The 18,873-nt window shown below is 37.4% G+C and overlaps 1 protein-coding gene across 2 annotated transcripts in view; it reads right to left on the reverse strand.

Moving 5' to 3' along the window:
- Positions 1-313: 313 nt before the first annotated feature.
- The window catches only part of LOC307130576 (capZ-interacting protein), a 43,684-nt gene continuing 25,124 nt past the window's right edge, over positions 314-18,873 (reverse strand). Inside the window, exons 2-6 of one of the 2 annotated variants that reach the window (XM_079823619.1) lie at positions 15,168-15,251; positions 14,859-14,933; positions 11,330-11,398; positions 9,160-9,363; positions 314-1,904 (exon numbers count right to left, since the gene is read on the reverse strand). In XM_079823619.1, the coding sequence (XP_079679745.1) occupies positions 1,500-1,904; positions 9,160-9,363; positions 11,330-11,398; positions 14,859-14,933; positions 15,168-15,251 (837 nt within the window). In that variant the 3' untranslated portion in view covers positions 314-1,499. The remainder of the gene's footprint in view (positions 1,905-9,159; positions 9,364-11,329; positions 11,399-14,858; positions 14,934-15,167; positions 15,252-18,873) is intronic. The other variant, XM_079823620.1, reaches the window with a different exon arrangement.

The raw sequence follows: 18,873 nt of genomic DNA on the forward strand, positions 1-18,873 counted from the left end.
AATTGAGTGAGGGGTGAGTAAATGATAAGATGATTTTCATTTTTTGGGTGAACCATTCAAAGTCCAAATTCATTTGAACTCATTCAAATACACCATGGCAAGACGTCATGCCAAAGTTTAGTTATTTCATGTCTTGTGACTAATCACAATTGCCATTTTGATATGTAATAGGATATTTGAATGGAAAATCAATTGATATTTTGGGGATTTGTTTGGTATTTTTCACTTTCATTGTAATGAAAAAGGCCATTCTGCTAAATGACTCTTGATTTCCACAGAAGGATGAGTAGTAAATTATGACAATTTTCAATTTCTGTTGAACTAATACTTTTATAGTGATCAGAGAGAACGATTAAAAAACGAATAAAATTGTTCAAGATTAACCATTACAAACCCAAAATTACAGCTGTATGTAAAAAAGCAAAGCATCTGTTAAGCGTAAATAAAGCTCTTTATTCAGTCTTATACGGATAATAAAAGGTCATTGCAGTACAGTACAGTAGCTTTGCAGTCACAGTGATACATCTCAGGCTTTTTCATTTAAAAATAAAGTATATTTGCATAGCAATGGAGACTGCTTAAATTTGGCTTATATCAATATCTCTGCTAATAATATTTTGTTTGTATTTAGCTCATTTACCATGTCTGTGAGATTTAACAAAAAGAAAACGTCAACCATCTGAAAGTAAAAGTGCAGTTAGTGGCTTCTGATTTCACAACTTCAACTACACACCCTCTCCACACATCTCTCCAATGTCAGCAAACCTAAATACTCAAAATGTTTGACAGGTACAGAGTGTTTCAGTTTTTTTTTGCTATTTTCAGAGCCTAGGCCTGTCACAGAGGCATGTGAGGTATTTCAAAATGCCTATTTCAGTGATATTTGTCTTGTCACAAGAATAACATACATTTTCATATAGGGTAAAGGCTCAAAAAATGCTTTCAAAATGGAGAATTCTCTCTAAAGCCGAAAACCTTCTCATTGTCTGAACAGCAAGTAAGTTTAATGGAAAGTACAGTATATGAAAGCAAGAATATTGAGGCATGTGAATAACCCTACAGTATGAATATAAACTCCAATCCAATCTGACCTCTTGAGAAAACATAACTATTTAAAATGTTGGCGGATTGGTGGCAAATTCGTATGAATAATACAATGTGATTTGTGGTTCATACGAAATCATACGAAAACGTACAAACAAGAGCTTACTAATTCACCACCAACACGCCAACATGTAAATTGCCATGAGGATGAGTTCATAACGTCTAAACTTTTGTGTGCTATATGCTTTAGCATTATATTAAGTCTCCAAGTCCACAATCCTAAAAGAGAAGAATTCAGTCCTGGTATTCAGACACTGTCCGTCTTCATCCATCCTGGAGTGTGTTTTTTAGAGACTCCATTAATTCGGCTGTTGTATGGAATCACATTCTCACGATTCTAGTTTGCTAAAGCAATGCTTATCTTGCAGAATAATCCATTTGGAAACCCATTACTTCTATTCTGAGTTGTTCTCTGCATCCAGCACTTCTGCCCTGCCCTCTTCTGTCTCTTCCTTCCCTTCTTCTTGGGCCTGTTTACAGTCAGAAGGTTCAAATCCTCCTTCAGTTACTTCCTCCACTGTATGGGTTACTTCAGTCCACTCGTTTTCTTGGGCTACATCTCTGTGCTCTGTCCTGTCTTTGTCCTGCTGTTGGTCATTGGTGGGTTGAGCAGAGTCTGTTTTATCTGCTGTGATCTCTTGCAAAGGCCCACCAATCAATTCCCCTGCATCCCCATTCTGCTGTTGAGTATCTGGTTGAAATGGAGAGTCATACCCTTCGTTCATTTTTGTCTCGTCACATGCTGACTTCCTGTGTAGCCGCGTGGGAAGCCGTCGCTTGAAAGACAGCCTAGCTCGACTCTGTGGAGTGAATACACAAAATCAGACTAGGCAAGTTTGTACAAGTTGATTCCCTGCACAGGTTTAATGAACTACAGACTACAACTGTTGTTCCAAAACTTAGTTAGCTGTCATAGAACAGAACCTCATAAATGAATCACTTCGAATCAATCAATTGATTTCAGTAGTTTGGCATTAGCATTTTGCTAAGCTAACAACATGATACTCTGAAAGCATAAAAACACACAAATATTGGGTAAAATGAAGGCTGTAACCAAATATTTATGATTTACCAGGACTAAATGCATCGTTGAGTCATTCATTGCAAAACAAAAATGGGCTGCCTAGTAATCTGAAATTTAGATGGGGTTGTTTGCTGTTCCTCTCAGTGTAATGACCCTTATTTCTATCAATACTTTTCAGTACTAAGTGAAATAAAAGCAACTTTATAATAAACATTCTTCTTGACTATAGTCCACCATCCCAGTTGAGCCTGGGGCAATGTATTCTGGGATCAATTTCTGTGACAGATACATGTTTATCGTAGTTAGAAGGCTTGCTTTTGCTTTTGGTACAGCCTGTGTGTGCGCACATATGATGCCTTAAAGGAACACTCCACTTTTTTTTGAAAATAGGCTCATTTTCCAACTCCCTTAGAGTTAAACAGTTGAGTTTTACCGTTTTCGAATCCATTCAGCCGATCTCCGGGTCTGGCGGTAGCACTTTTAGCATAGCTTAGCATCATTGAATCTGATTAGACCGTTAGCATCTCGCTCAAAAATGACCAAAGAGTTTCTATATTTTTCCTATTTAACCCTTAAATGCATACCTCAGGTCTTTAGCGACCCGAGACGTCATTCACTACTCTCCTCCTCATTCATTTTTTAAAGTTAGACATCAACCTTCTTAGTATTCCTCAATCAATCCATTTTAAACAATATAACAAGAATAAAAAGAATAAAATAATACATTTTCCACTAGTTTTTTGTCAAAATTGTATTGGGTAGCTAACGACCCGAGGTGTGTTAGATTTTACGAATTTTTTTATCTGCACGATAATAAATGAATCTATAATGACGAAATGAGTGCAATTCACCTTTATTCCACAAGGTGGCAATGTCTGACACACAATGATGAAGTGACGTTTCACTCATAGTTACCTCAGACAGAAAACAAAACAATATATATATATATATATATATATATATATATATATATATATATATATATATATATATATATATATATAATCAGCAAAACTTGAAATGGCTCAGCGATTTACAGCAGAGCAAGAACTGAATGCAATCAAATATTAGTGTCATTGTCACTTGATGGTGGATCTGGTGAAGGAAGCTGTCAGTGATCAAAATATTTATTTTGAAGTTGTTGAAAATGAGTTTTGAGGATATGCGTGAGATGGCGAATATGAGGCAGATGCTGAATGTACTGGGAAATGAGTTCTGACGAGGACAGTGATGATGGTATAAAACATCTGCTCAAACTGAACTCTTCCAAGCTCCAAAAGGGAACAAAATATGTTTTATTTTATTCTTCTGTAATTGTTACTTTAATATCAGGAGTTTTATATATTATCGCGACAGGTATAGAACTATCCATGTTCGATATAGATCCGTGTCGCTAAAGACCCGGAAATGAAAGATTGTTTGGCAAAACAGTCATGCATTTAAGGGTTCAAACTTGACTCTTCTGTAGCTACATTGTGAACTAAAACCGTCGGAAAATGAAAAGTTGCGGAAAGTCTAATTTCTGCGATTTTCTTAATTTCTCATTCCAGCGTAATAATCTAGGAACTTTGCTGCCGTACCAAATTGTCCCCAGCACGCTCTCTGTGCAAGCAGGTTGTCACGTTGGTTATGTTGATGGCGGTTAGCCTATTTTCAGGCGTTGTGTAATATCATTGCGCCGCTGCACTCATGGTACGGCAGCAAAGCTCCTTGATCATTACTCAGGAATGAGAGAATAGTTCCTAGCCAAATCAGCCCAGAAAATCACAACTTTTCATTTTCCGTCGGGGGCTGGAACATGACTGACAGCACTCCAGTATTGGATTATACTAGATTTTAAGGACATACAACAAAAATAGGATTTAGCAGTTTTACGTTAAACCTGGACTCAAAGCAACCATTGACAACCTACAGTAAGCTATGAATAGAATATAATCCTATTGTACTGGATACAGCAGTGCACACTATACATCAGGGGTGTTTCTAGCCATAGGCCCCGATTTAAAAAGTGTCCAAATATTTTGATTGTTATAAATATATTTACCGTTTGTTTGCCTGACTTATAAAATATCCTGTTATTTGGGTATGAGAAATTGCTGAAAACGATTCAGTGTGCGATTCAGTGATAATGAATCAAACTGAATCCTGATGACCTTTTTGCAAACCTGCTGGTCAGATAAGATCAAAAGAGAGAGATATTTGCAAATCTGGCATCATTAGTTCTGATTCTGTTAGAAAACCGATGGCTGAAATATTATAAGGCATATACAGGACATACGTAATCGCCACATTTATAAATGTTCAACACATTTCTGAATGTTCAAAATTGTTTGAGTTTTTTCTTAGTTATGCAAATTTGAAGAGAACATTTCATTTTAGAATTTTGCAACCATTATTGAAACATTACTTTTCAATGTTCTAAAAAAATTAGTAATAATTAAAAAACATTAGACAAACGTCCAACTAAAATGTTTCAGGGTTTTTTCTATGAATAAAAAAAGCGATTTTGTGCTAACGTTTTGAGAACATTGTTGATAAGTTTGTACAAACATTTTATTAATGTTACTGGAAGAACTTTAGTCCATAACTTTGAGAAAAAAAACCTTGCCAGAATATTAGCCAAAGTCCTGAGAACGTTCCCTGTTACTGCCTATATAAGGGTCACTGATTTTGCCAAGTAAGACATATTTTGTTGATCCTGGAAGAGCATTGCTGTCCTAAAATGTAGTCGTAATCCTATCCCTATGCCTAAACCTAACCCTACCCATAAGTTATCCCTAAAATAGGAGGAAAATGACACTGATGTAGAAGCACCCAACCCTTTGCCTAGAAATCTAGACGCACCCTAGCGGCAGCAAATGTAATTTGCAGCCAGGGTCGTCTAGCAACTCTCCGTTGGCTTGCGAGCTGGAAAAACCAAACTCTGGTCAGGCCAATCACATCGTGTATAGAGTCGGTGGGCGGGCTTAACATAATATCGTGAGAGTTGACGCGGTTCTGCTTGCTACTTGTAAACAAAGAAGCTGGCGAACAGCGGCCTTTAGAAGACTTGAAGCTTTTCTTTGAGAAAAGAACAAAGGATGGCACTGAAGTCATTCTTAAAAAAGGAAGATGTGTTCTGAGTTTTGCCGACCGGATACGCCGAAAGTTTAATCTATCAACTACCTCCGCTTCACCTTCTTTGCTGCTCTGGTTGGCGTGCAGAGGGAATTTGAAAGACAACCGTTTATCCCGCCCCTCGGATTGAGCCCTGCCAATGGTGAGTTCCAAGACCCAACATCTTGATGTGGGTCTGGCTTGTCAGGCTACCCAACCCTGGTTGTAAGCCTAAACTTGACATAAACTGTAAACTTGCCCTTCAATTTGATTAGTTGATTTGTAATGTTGTTCCAGGATCAACATGTCGTTCACCCCATTTAAGAACAGTACATGATGCAAGTATGAAATATGCAGTGATAAACATTTCAGAATGTTTCAGGTCAAAGAAAAGTTCAAATTCGCGGTTGATTTGACTACCAATTCTTTTGTCACACTCAAACTGTAAGGTTAAGTTGAGCCAAATGCATTATAGGATATAGGCTGAATCCGAAATTGCCCCCTACACAAATGGCTGCCCCTTCAAATAATGGCCTATTTGAGGGGACAGCCATTTGTAGTGGTGTCTGAAACAATAGTGGACATTATTGAGTGCATTCATTCAATCCCACAATACAACGGCTGTCCGACTTCACCCACTCGTTTTCATCCCCTCCTTCAAGTGAACTGTATTAGTGGACTAATGTAGGGAATAGCGAATGAGGGTTTAGGAAGCGATTTCGGATTCAGCCATAGTTTTCAATGTAGCATGTTATGCATAACCATAGAGCATAGTTCAGCAGCTAAATACTCCTTTAACAGAGTACAAAGGACAGCTATCATGACTGGATTCTGTTGTGAATGCTCTTAGGAGAGGTACAGATGGTGAGATGCAGAAGTGGCCTGATTGGATTACAGTTCTCAAACCCTGTTATGTACTCGGGCAGTGCATGGACAGTCTCTATAGGCTTACGCAGAGCTTAAGCACACAATACTGGCTGCACGCAACGGGACGTGCACCTTCTTGCTGGTGTCATCAGATCTCGTTCTGCACACATCAGAGATTCTCTGAGAAACAGCAAGACCCTAAGAGGTTACTGCTGAACTTTCAAGAGATCAGGTTTTGCCGTTCACATTAGTCTGCAACAAATACAGGTTTTTAATTACCAGTTCAACTTAATGTATCACCCACAGTCCTATACTGTATATGTGATTACAGCCCTGCAAAGTACCAGTCATTATGTACTGATTCAATCCTAATCCTGTCACATATGTTTGAAATTCATATACTTATAATAATATAGTGATGCAAATAGTTATAAATAGATTTAAATAGTGATGGGAAAAAATTAGCTGGGTGGAAAACTTTCTGGTTTCTTGCCAAAGTATTGCTTTCCCATGAGAATATACTTTTGCTAGAAAACGCAAAGTTTCATGGGGGAACGCAATCATTTTTCAAGAGCCAAATGTACCTGCAAAGTGACACAGACCTGTCCTTCAGAAAGAAAATTTGGTTCAGATAAAGAAGTGACATTCACTTACATACAGTACAGTGCAAGTAAACCATGGCTAACTCAAATTCCTTACTTCAGAACAGTGGAAATGTACGGAGCTCCTAAAGGGACACAGTGATGGTGAAAAAAAATAAGATGGGAGGAAGATGCAAAGTTTCACGGGGGAACGCAATACTTTTGTGAAAGAATGCAAATGTTGTACGAATGAATACAAATTGTCTTGGGGTAACGCAATCATTTTCGTGAGAAAATGCCATTTTTCATGGGGAACGCAAAACACACATTTGTTTCATGGGGGAACGCAATGATTTTATGTATTTGTAAAATCTGTATTCTCTCGCAAAAGTAGTACGTTCCCCATGAAACTTCGCATTTTCAAGCAAAAGTATTGCGTTCCCCCAAGAAAATTTGTATTCTCTCGCAAAAAGTTTTAAAGGGATAGTTCACCCAAAAGTGAACATTAGCCCATGATTTACTCACCCTCAAGTCATCCTAGGTGTATATGACTTTCTTCTTTCAGACAAATAAAATCGGAGTTATATTAAAAATGTCCTGGCTTTTCCAAGCTTTATAATGGCAGTGAATTGTTGGGTCATTTTTGAAGTCCATAAAAGTGCATCTATCCATCATATAACTGCTCCACACGGCTCCGGGGCGTTAATTAACTCTTTCGCCATAAAGTCGGCTTGCGTACCGCTGACTGCCGGAAGCTAGTAATTTTAGTCTATAAAGTTTTAAATATGGATATTTTCCTTACACAAATGCGCCACTTCGCTTCAGAACACCTTTATTAACCCCCCGGAGCCGTGTGGAGCAGTTATATAATGGATAGATGCACTTTTATGGACTTCAAAAATGAACCATCAAGTCAATGCCATTATAAAGCTTGGATTAGCCAGGACATTTTTAAATATAACTGAAAGAAGAATGTCATATACACCAAGGATGACTTGAGGGTGAGTAAATCATGGGCTAACGCTGCATTCACACGGGGCGTTGGCGTTATCGCTTCTCATTTACTTTGAATGGGTGATGTCATGCATTGCCGAACTGAATTGTGGCTTCCGTCGTGTCACTTCACTCGCGTTGCAAGCGGCAGAAGTTGAAGATTTCTCAACTTTTCAAGCGCCACCGCAGGCGTCATCCTTTCAGATCGCCTTATGCAAATACCCTAGAGCAGACGCTGGTCAATTGCGTTCATGCAACCCTAGAGCAGACGCGGCAAGTAATGTGATTGGCTGTTGTGCATCAGCGCCAAGCTTCAGCCACGGCCTCGGTCGAGCGTTAATGCTGACGCCCCGTGTGAATGCAGCGTTATGTTCATTTTTGGGTGAACTGTCACACCCCCCTTTTTGAGAATACACATGAAAATGCACTGGCGGGACACCTGGCACTCTTTTTGATCGCCTTTTTTTTTGTTTTTAATTGGACGTTGCGTTACCATGGAAATGGCACTTTAAATTCTTCTAGTGGGCTCCTCCCCTAGTGGGCGGTGTCATGTTTCATATTACAACATTTATTCTAACTACTTTATAATCAAAATCTTTTCTAATCTTGACAAAACACATATCGTCGGAAAGGTCTGAGTCTCAAGGTTTCACATTTGGTGACCGTTTTGTGATGGAAGTGACATTTGGACAGAAATTTACAGGAAAATGCATCAAAAAAACAATCAATGAAATTTCAATGACACCCGGTGGCTATTTGTGGTACAGCGCCTAAATAAAATCTCATGGGAACTTGGTTAGACATATGGCTTTGATTTTATAGTAATTTTAGATTCAAACATTTTTGTAAAATACATCTTTTATATAAAATTATAAATATTTAGTACAGTATTTTTTATTTACAGTAAATTTAAACTTCCATAACTTTTTCATACTTTCATATTTTGAATTGCTTTCATTTCAATAATCTGCAGAGTGTCTGCTTTAAAACAAGACCAAACTTAGGTCTATATTCTAAAGCATTCTTGAATTACAGCCCTTTAAGTCTCCAATGAAACTATAGCATTTCTCGCAAAAGTATTGCGTTCCCCAAGAAACTTTGTATTCTCTTGCAAAAGCATTGCGTTTCCCCCTCCAAAATCTGTATTCTCTCGCAAAAGTATTGCGTACCCCCATGAAACGTTGCATTTTCTCGCAAAAGTCTCCTGTGAAACGTTGCATCTTCCTCCCGTCTTATATTTTTTTCCCCCATCACTGTGTCCCTTTAGGAGTTCCGTACATTCCCACTGTTCTGAAGTCATTTGTGTCAGGGTTTACTTAGTGTAAATATTCTGTACTGTATGTAAGTGAATGTCGCTTTTTTATCTGAACCAAATTTTCGTTCTGACGGACAGATTTGTGTCACATTGCAGATACATTCCCAAACGAGAGTGAAGGAAACCATTTCAAATGTATTTTGTTCCACTTGACATTAACAGTGACATTGCTAGTTGACCTTGTTGATGTTGGGCAGCGGAGTGCCCTCGACCGGCTGCTCGAAGCTGACCGGCGCCTCATCTTCACAGGACAGCTGGATGGGCTGCAGGGTGGAGCTCACGGAGCAGCAGGGACTGGTGGGGCAGGAAGCGGTGGGTGGCTGTTTAGACTCTGGGCTTTTGGGTGGGGAGAGCAGGGCAGTTGGAGAGAGAGCAAGATTTGCCTGAAAGAGAGAAGAAAATAATGTTTTAAAGCTCCTGTAAAATGTGCTTTAATAGAGACAAAGCTAGTGGTCAACTGATATGGGTTTTTAAAGGTTGACATCTGGAGAGCAGAGGATGATATCATGCAGATATAAACATTATGCTGATGATGAGACGTACATACATATTGTGGGAATTATTTAAACAATTACCTTACTTATTATTAATTATGTTTGATGGCATAGAGGGCAGTGTGGTAGTGATGGAGGAACTGATGTGGTCAAAGCACGATTATTATCAATAACTAAAACCATACAATACAAAAAACATTAACTGAAATAAAATATATATGTAGAAAAAAAATGAATGTAAACTTATTTTATTTCATATATAGTTGCTAAGGCAACATTTCTCTCTTTTTTTTGTTGCGTTTAACTTGAAGTACTAAAATAACTCAAACTAAATAAACTAAAACGAATAAATGCAAATCAATGAAAACTATATAGACATGTGAACAAAAAATGAATGGCAATTAAAATACACATTTATAAGACCATTAAGTATCTAAGTTCTTAAAATCATCTTTATCTTGACAGATACTGTGTCTTACCCATGTTTTAGCCTCTCTCTTCCATAGGCTATTGGACACAGATTAGGACTAGTTTATATTCCACTGGTGCTCCCTAAAATAAATCAGCCTAATCTCAACAAACTAAAAATCTAAATCTTAATGATCAGGTGATTTATCAGGCTATTATCCATGTGACTGAAGTGAAATGGATATACACCTCAATAGACAGCAACTTAAAACACCACAAAAAAAGAGGCTTAAGTTCCTCTTCCACTGTAAAATCCAAAATGAATACCTCCTACCTGTACAGGAGAGAACAGGAAAAGAGAGAAACGGCAACCCTTTTGTCCCATGACTGCCCGATGTCTGCTATGTGGAGTCTAGCTCAGCTCTCAGCTGCAGTGGCTAAGCCCTTATCTCATTAGATTCACTGTCTCAGCCAATTGGAGGAGACCATGCAGGCCCGTCCCTTTCATAAGCAGATGTAGCCCACGGACCAATGACAGGTCAAACTAACTAGACACCTCAAGAGAGACGCTGTGTGGGGTTTAGGTGCAGGTATTGGCCTTGCAGTAGTACATTTTAAACTCTAGGAGGCAGAAGAGTTGCATAAAAACATTTTGTTTGCAATAATCAAAATGTCATAATTTAAACTGTATACCACTTGTATGTGTTCATGTGTGTCCAGTTTTCACATTGTGGCAGTTTTATAAAATTATGATTTAAGGAAGATGGTAAAATTGTTTGATATTATATTACTTCTAGTTTATTCTTCAAAATAGACTAATTGCATTTGCATTCTATTTGCAGTATAGTATACATACTATATACTACATACTAGTAGTAGTTTTATGGTAAGCCACCTTGTGGCCTTTTTGCTGATATTATGCACTTGCAACAGCACTTTTTCAACACTAGGTGACAGGGGAGCTTCATAAAAGTGACAGCAGGTACAGAATAAATACTATAATATGACTGATATTTTGGTGTTAAAGTTAGACAACAAATTTGGCTTTACACAAAAAAAAAAGGTTGCACTTTATTTCACTTTAGATTCTACTAACTATAAGTAACTTTGCAACTACATGTTAGTAGAATTTCTAAAGTGGACTATCAGGAAAAAAATAGATGAAAAGATTCCCATTAATGCACTTAAAATACACTGAAAATGCAAACAATTCCCTGCATACATGCAGGTTGCTTTAAACTATATATTTCGACAAAGAGCTTTATGATGCAAGTTGCAACAGATTTCCTGTTTCCTGTATGAAAGCTGACTTTTGAAATACGTGAAATTGATAAGCAACCTCACAATACAGCTAGGAGGGTCTCTTTCAAATGCAAATCATAAACTTGTGCAAACAACTGGCTGAAACTAAGATCTTGTATGAAATGGACAATCAAGCAGATCTCACCTGAAGTTTTTCTATGAGGGGTGAACTCTTTAACTTCATCTTGGGAGGATGAGGAGAGTTAGCCGACTTCTGTACCAGAAAAAAATATTGTTATTTAAAAGACATATTGGATGAGACCATTTCACATTCACTACTATAAAACTGGCCTAAAAGTGTGTTAACATTAATCAATTAATATAGGGGCGTTTAAAGCTGCACTATGTAACTTTTCCGTCCACTAGAGGTCGCCTGTTCAAAACAAAGGCGTAGTTTGATGACGCCACGTTTGAGCGCAGAATCTTGGGACATGTGGCCTTCACCTCACAGCCGGTGGAAAAGAGTCAGGATAGGACTCGGGCAGAAATCATGTTCATGGATGCGATTATTAACATTACTGTATTTCACATGAATTTGTGAAAACGGTGACGTAATGCATATGTGTATTACGTGTTCAGTCTATACAGGCGTAGTGTTTCTTCACAAAGTCACATCGCCACCTACTGGCCTGGAGGCAGAGTACAGCGTTTTCAGTCGCTTTTGCAGATCCGTGTGAACGGGGATTGTTTTGACAACGTTGTTTCGCCTACGCAAATACGCAAAGGAAAAATGTTCATCGTTTTTGTGTAAACATAACCAAATATCTAACTCAGTAAACTTAGGGTATACCTTTACATGATAAGGATGTACTAAAAACTGAAACGTTCCTCCTTTGCGTTTTTTAAAAGTTTTGCATACAGATGACAACGTTGTCAAAACAATCCCCGTTCACAAGGATCTGCAAAAGCAACTGAAAACACTGTATTCTGCTGCCAGGCCAGCAGGTGGCGATGTGACTTTGTAAATAAACACTACGCTCCTATAGACTGAACATGTAATACGCATGTGCATGACGTCACCGTTTTCACAAATCCATGCTTTCGTAGTTTACTTGGAGACAGATAACAGACAGATAACAGTATCATTTTCAAAAACATGTACTTTGAAATGTTGAAAACGTTTTCAGGCCTCCAAAATGCTACACAAAACACATACAAAGTTTTCAGTTTTCAGCCCCTTAAAACTGAACTTCTGTTCTGTATTAATTCAAAAGTATACTGATAAAAAATAAACTATATTTATCTATAAATCATACTGCCATTACACTGCGCTTGACAGTCTGGCATGAAAAAAATCCTTTCACCACTGCAAAATGGCACACATACTACGGAGCCCCTAAAGGGACATGGTGGTGGAAAACAATTTAGGATGGAGGAAAAAATATTTTGCAAATATTTTGCGTTCCTGAGAAAAAAATTGCGTTCCCTCGCAAAACTTTTATTTCCTTGCAAAGATATTTGCATTCCCTCGCAAAACGTTTGCATTCTCTCGCAAAACCTGCTGTGAGTTCCTAATTCCTAAACCTAATTTTCCTCAAAACGAACCTTATAATATGAGAGGCAAGTCTAAAGGGACCGTCTGCAAAGTCCAAAACCCGAAAAGCATTACTACAAAGTCATTAACTTCAATGTTACACACTGTAGTGTCTCCAAATTCAATTTACACAATGGTCTCCTACTGGTCATACTACAACACTTAGTTTGATTAAATTTGCTTATGATTTTTTATTATGAAAAAACTCCACTATAAGCTTACTGTCATGCACTGTACTGTCACCAAATTCAGTTCACATATCACTGCTCTCCAGCTGGTTATACTACAGTAGGAGAGCATTGATGAGGTGACACTACAGCTACAGGGTGTAATATTGAAGTTAATGACTATTTTTGTAATAACGCTTTTGGGGTTTTGCACTTTGCAGACGGTCCCTTCAGACTTGTCTTTCAGCCGCCTGCTCATAGAGATCTATTTATATTATAAGGCTCGTTTTTAGGAAAATGAGGTTGTAGCTCGTTAGGCCTGTCGCTATAGTCAATAAATCAATGAATCGCACGATAAAAAAAATTAGCTCGATAATTTTTCCGGCCGCGATAATTTCCAGCGTCCGTTTTTATATCCATTTTTGCCGAGCGTTACATTATATGATCACGCTCTTATACATGTAAATGCTCCTAAGTGCGATAAGACACAAGAGAATGCGCTGTATGTCAATGTCCTGTCTGTGTGGCTGCGTCTCATGTCAGCTAATCGAGGGACACTCTGACACATACACACACACACACACTCGACTACACAGACAGACTTGCGTCAAGTCTCATGAGTCCTGCTCACATCGAGTTCTCTTTTGCTCATGAACAAACAATAACAACAACACAGAGAATTTTGAGTATTCTCATATTAGGAGTCTTAAATTAGTTAAATAACGTCTTAAATGAACTTAAAGAGTTGTGAGGAAATGAGATGCGCGTCAGCGGCCGTTCTTAAAGTGACAGGAGCACTGATGATGCCTGTCATTAATGTTCATCAAAGAACAACGGGAACAGAGAAAATTGTAGCTTTTAATGATGATTAATCTATATTTCATTTATTATTTATTCAGTTAAGAAAGGTGTTTGATAACTATTACATTTCTGTATATATCCAACAGGGAAGACTAAAAATAACATTTATTATAATGGGTTTATGTAAAGATTGTTTTAAGTTCACTTAAATTAAAAGTAGTTTTTTTAAAGCCTAATAAATGTTGAAATTGGGAGCTTTCAGTTATACTGTAATGTAACGTCATTAATGAAAACTTCATTCATAAAAACATGACAATACAACACATTTAAAATATGCTGTCAATAAATTGTTTCTACGTTAAATTATTACAATATCAAAACATTAAAAACGTATTAATCGTGATTAATGTGAAATTTGTGAAATGTAAAATGTGATTAATTAGTTAATTTTGTTTAATCGATTCCCAGCACTACCTAAAACACAATCATCCGTTGCAGTTTCCCAGCTGTTTATTCAAGTGCATTTTTTTTGTTAACAGACTGAGAGTCCATTGCTTTTCTTGTTTTGGTTGTTTTATTCATATATTGTGGATATTTAAAATTCCGTTTTCTGTGTTAAATAGTCTTTAGAAATAAAAGTGTATTAATCTTTGAAAAGGTGGACCTGCATTATTATGCCATTATCATTATTTTAGATGAAAATGGTCTCAGAACAACAATATTATCGTTTATCGCAATCATTTCTTGGCCAATTTATCGTCCAGCAAAATTTGTTAGCGTGACAGGCCTACTTGTTGTCTATGTTAAAGAGGTGACATTTGTGTTTTAACAAAGTTTAGCTCACGAGTTATTGATCTGGGAAGTTCGAATCTGTGAATATGCCAACTTTACTGAACTCCTTGAATTAAACAATTAAAAGTCCACGGTCAAAATAAAATATAGAAACCGCTCCATTGTTAACGTACTGAGCTGTTTGAAACACTGCCAGCGGGACATTAGACAGGAAGTGTTTAGCCTACACTCTAAACTCACAGCAGGTTTTGTGAGGGAACGCAAAAGATTTGAAAAATATTTTTTCCTTCCATCCTAATTTTTTTCCCACCACCATGTCCCTTATAGGCCTACATACAAATACCTTAAGTGTTGATATGTCAGTAAAGTTTCATGCGCACCTGTTCTTGTTCATGTTCTTCATCTTTTTGGTTGTTTATCACCAGAGAACATGGGGGTCTTCTCATAAATTTGACCTGCAGTTCAGTAACAAAAGGTAGGCTATAATGCTTGATCACTGCAGGAAAGCGGAGCCGTCTTGATTATGACATTTCAGCGACACACATTGTTATTTCTGAACCTTTCCTCAATGTTTGTTTTGCCAAAACTTTGTAATATTCGTATTATGAACATATGAATAAAAACAAATATAATTTTGATAAGGAACAACCAATAAGAGACAAACAGAAAGACGTCAGATGTTCCGCTACCTCCATGTTTCCTGGAATTGGCAGTGCATGACCTTTGAGTCTTCCAGCCAGCTGAGCCACTGACGGCTTGAATGGAGCTTCCTCCTGCAAACAGAGAAGCAGAGCCTCAGACCATTTGTTGGATGTACAGTATCCTGATCTCACTTTATTGACACAGGATCCCACAAGGCCTGTAGTGAAGCTCAGACCACCAAACACACGAGCGAGGAAAGACACACCCTGCTGCTCATTTTACACACGGCTCCATTACATAAGACAAAAATGACGCAATAATGGGCTCCAAATTCAGCATGTGTTTGTTTTTACTAGACATGTTTTCTTACTTAACAGCAACTGGAAAATGAAAGGCCTTTCAAAAGTAAATGGTGACATCAGACGCACAGAGACGGGGGTGTGGCGGAGAGGCTGGCGATGTTTGGCAGAAAACACATTACCACTCTATTTCTGCAGTGTGTAATCCATATCCGAAAGTACAAATAGCTGGGATTTCTTTTATTTAACCAGAGATATATGAGATTCATTTCTCTCTTCTGCAGAATATTACATGATTGAAAAATATTAAGAATTTAAACAAATGCAGGAAGAAAAGAGCTGTCTATGAAAGAGATACTTAAAGAAATATCTTATACGTCAATGCAAGTAAAAGTTATGAAGTAAGTTTAGTTGATATATAGAGAGAATTGAACATTTTTAAACTCACATGTAGTCATTTTTAGAGCTTTATTTATTGGTTTTAAAGCTTATTTGTATGACCTTTATGTAGGCTATTTATATTAATTTTAACTAAGTGCCTATTAATGATCGATTAACTAAAATGATACATGTGTAATTGATTAAGGGTATATTTACATAAATTATATCTAAATCATTCAAAAGTATTATTATTATAAATACGCATTGTTAAAAGCCAGACGCTTTAGTCTTTAAAAACCATTTGCTATGTAGTGACCTTTAATTTGGAGTAGAAACAGGGGGAGTGACTTTATTCCATCAGAGGCGTGTCACTTTGCTCACAGCTGATTGGTCTAATTTCAGTTTGAGATCTCTTATCCAGAACATAACCTGTCCTGGAGCAGGTTAGCCGTGGAGCGTAAGTTACTATGGAGATGAACACGGCTAAAAGCCAAACCACTTTAATGGTACCTAAAACCCAGGATTGGCACAAACTAAGCTTAAACATATCTGACTAGCCAGCTAAACCGGCTTCATGGTATAGGCCCCTGGCATCAACCCTCATTCGCCCTTGAATATGTTTACATTATAAAATCTGGCGAAATACAATACTCTTAAGTTGAGCTTCCATAAGAATGAACTGAAAACGCGCCAGTGCACACACCGTGAATGACAGTGCGACCCTATACAATTTTTACAACAACAAAAAATGTATGGGAAAACCATATTTATGTTTTTTAATATTTTATGTATTTGTTTCATGTTATATTGTTTATAATGAATTGATTGAGGAATACTAAAAAAATTTATGAGGAGGAGGGTAGTGAATGATGTCCTGGGTCACTAAAGACCCGAGGTATGCGTTTAAGGGTTAAAGTCACAATTTGGAGAGATAAATTCTTAATTGACAGACATAAAGTAACAATTATAAGGGGGGGGGGTGCAATTGTGAGATGTAAAGTTGCAATTGCCTCTTTTTTTTAACTTTTTTTAACAAAATTTTTCCGTATTGAAAATCCATATCATTAACCACTACATATGACTGTTGGTTTACACGTAGCACTGTTTATATGTTTTTTTTGTATATACTTTGATACTTTGTAGTATTATATTCCAGACACAGCAACTGTTTGCATCAAAAGACAAAGACGGGTTACTCTGAGTTTATCAGCAACACAGCTGACCAGCATCACACTTACAGCCTGAGGGAGTTTATATCTTTCTCATCACGAGATATATATCAGTGTCTCATTGAAAAGTGAAGAACATTTTTATAAAAGCATTGGTCAGGGCTGCAGAGTATGCTTCAAAGCACTAGCTCTTGGCAAGAACTAATCGCACACTTGCCTTTTTCTCTCAGCGTGCCTCTGCCAGGCTTTGCAAACAGAAACGAGTCTCTCCCACAACATTCTTCCCAAATCTCCCAAATATACACACTTTCCACATTTTAATAACACTCTTTATTTAACTAGCACATGGTGACCCCACTCACTTTGCTTCCTCCAGCCACAAAAACACACACTCTCACTTAATATCCCACACTTTCTGAATACCACGGCAAACATGTGTGCTTACACTCGCAGAAAGAAGACATGTTTCCCCCCAGTCCACTTCCCTTCATTTCCTGCAGTTCCTTTTCTTCACCCATGATAAGCAGAATTCCCCTGAGACCACCCACCCCTTGACTCATTATTTTGGCGCCCATAATTGTTAACTCTTTCCTGTCCCCTGAAAACAAAGCCACTGTAAAAAGGGTAAACTTCACGAGGACAATAGGGTCAAGAATTTGTTTGATGTTTTTTTCTTAACCCACCCATGTTTTTAATGGAAACTTCAACTTATTTTCATCACGGAATAAAAAAATCAAGTTAAAAAAGTATTTTTTATGTTGCAATTTGGATTTTCTTGCAATTGCACGTTTATATCTCACAATTGTAAGAAAAAAGTCTGACTTGCGAGTTTATTTCTCACAATTCTGAGAGAGAAGTCTGAATTGAGAGATATAAACTCACGATTGCAAGTTATTAAGATACAAATTCATAGGTTTTTTTTGGGGTAAAAAGGACTGGAAAAAGAACCCATACGAAAATATACACCACAGTGGAGATCTCTGGAAAATACCATGCATATTAATTTATAGTAAAAATTAATAGTAAAAACAATTCTCTCATTTTTGTCAAAACAATCAGCTCCAATTAAAAGAGTAAAATGTGTTGAACAAAACAAGACACACCAAGTATGAGCAGTAAATCAGTAAGCCAGAGATGATTTTAACCCCATGCTTGGATAAGTCTGTAGGATGGGTGGGAGTTATGGGCTGGCTCTGGGAGTGAGAGTACAGAAAGCTCTATTTTAGGGTGCTGTGGCCTGAGAAATGAACCACAGACCGGCTTGTGAAGGTCTGGGTCAGTGATCCTTGAGCAAAACAATGTCAGTGGAGAAAGATCTTGTGCAATTTGTTGAATGAGAAACACTGGAACGAACTGTGCTGTATACACACACATGCATACAATACTGTAACTTCTTATGGAAACATTCACTTTTAGGCCTGTGGCTTTATTTGCTTATTAACATAACTCTATACAGACACTAAAGTTATTTCTGAGTTTTTCATTGTTTATTTGCTTGTTTTTTTAAATAATGACCATAGATTTTGGAGTGCGCGTAAACATCACGTACTTTCGGGGCCGGTTCTTGCCTACCCAATCAGAATTTAGGAACAGATGTTGATCTGTTTTTATGATTTGTGTATTGATTAAAGGCAATCTGAGGCATGCTGAAAGGTTTGATGAACTGTATTCCCCAAACAAAAATAACACCAGAAATTTGCAGTAATTTTCCTTTATTAACTGAAATTAATGGCACAGTACGTTATTGGCTACTTGTGCGCTTCATTCTGTAGCAGAAAAGCAGAGGATGACAGACACACCTTTCAAGGTGTAAATACGAAGAGTCGTATCTTCGTAAATATGTATCTTCATATTTACTAGTAAAGATTAATATACAGCTCTGATTTGATTTTTGATTCATACCA

This window comes from Gobio gobio (assembly GCF_949357685.1).
Source record: "Gobio gobio genome assembly, chromosome: 8".
Taxonomy (NCBI): Eukaryota; Metazoa; Chordata; class Actinopteri; order Cypriniformes; family Gobionidae; genus Gobio; species Gobio gobio.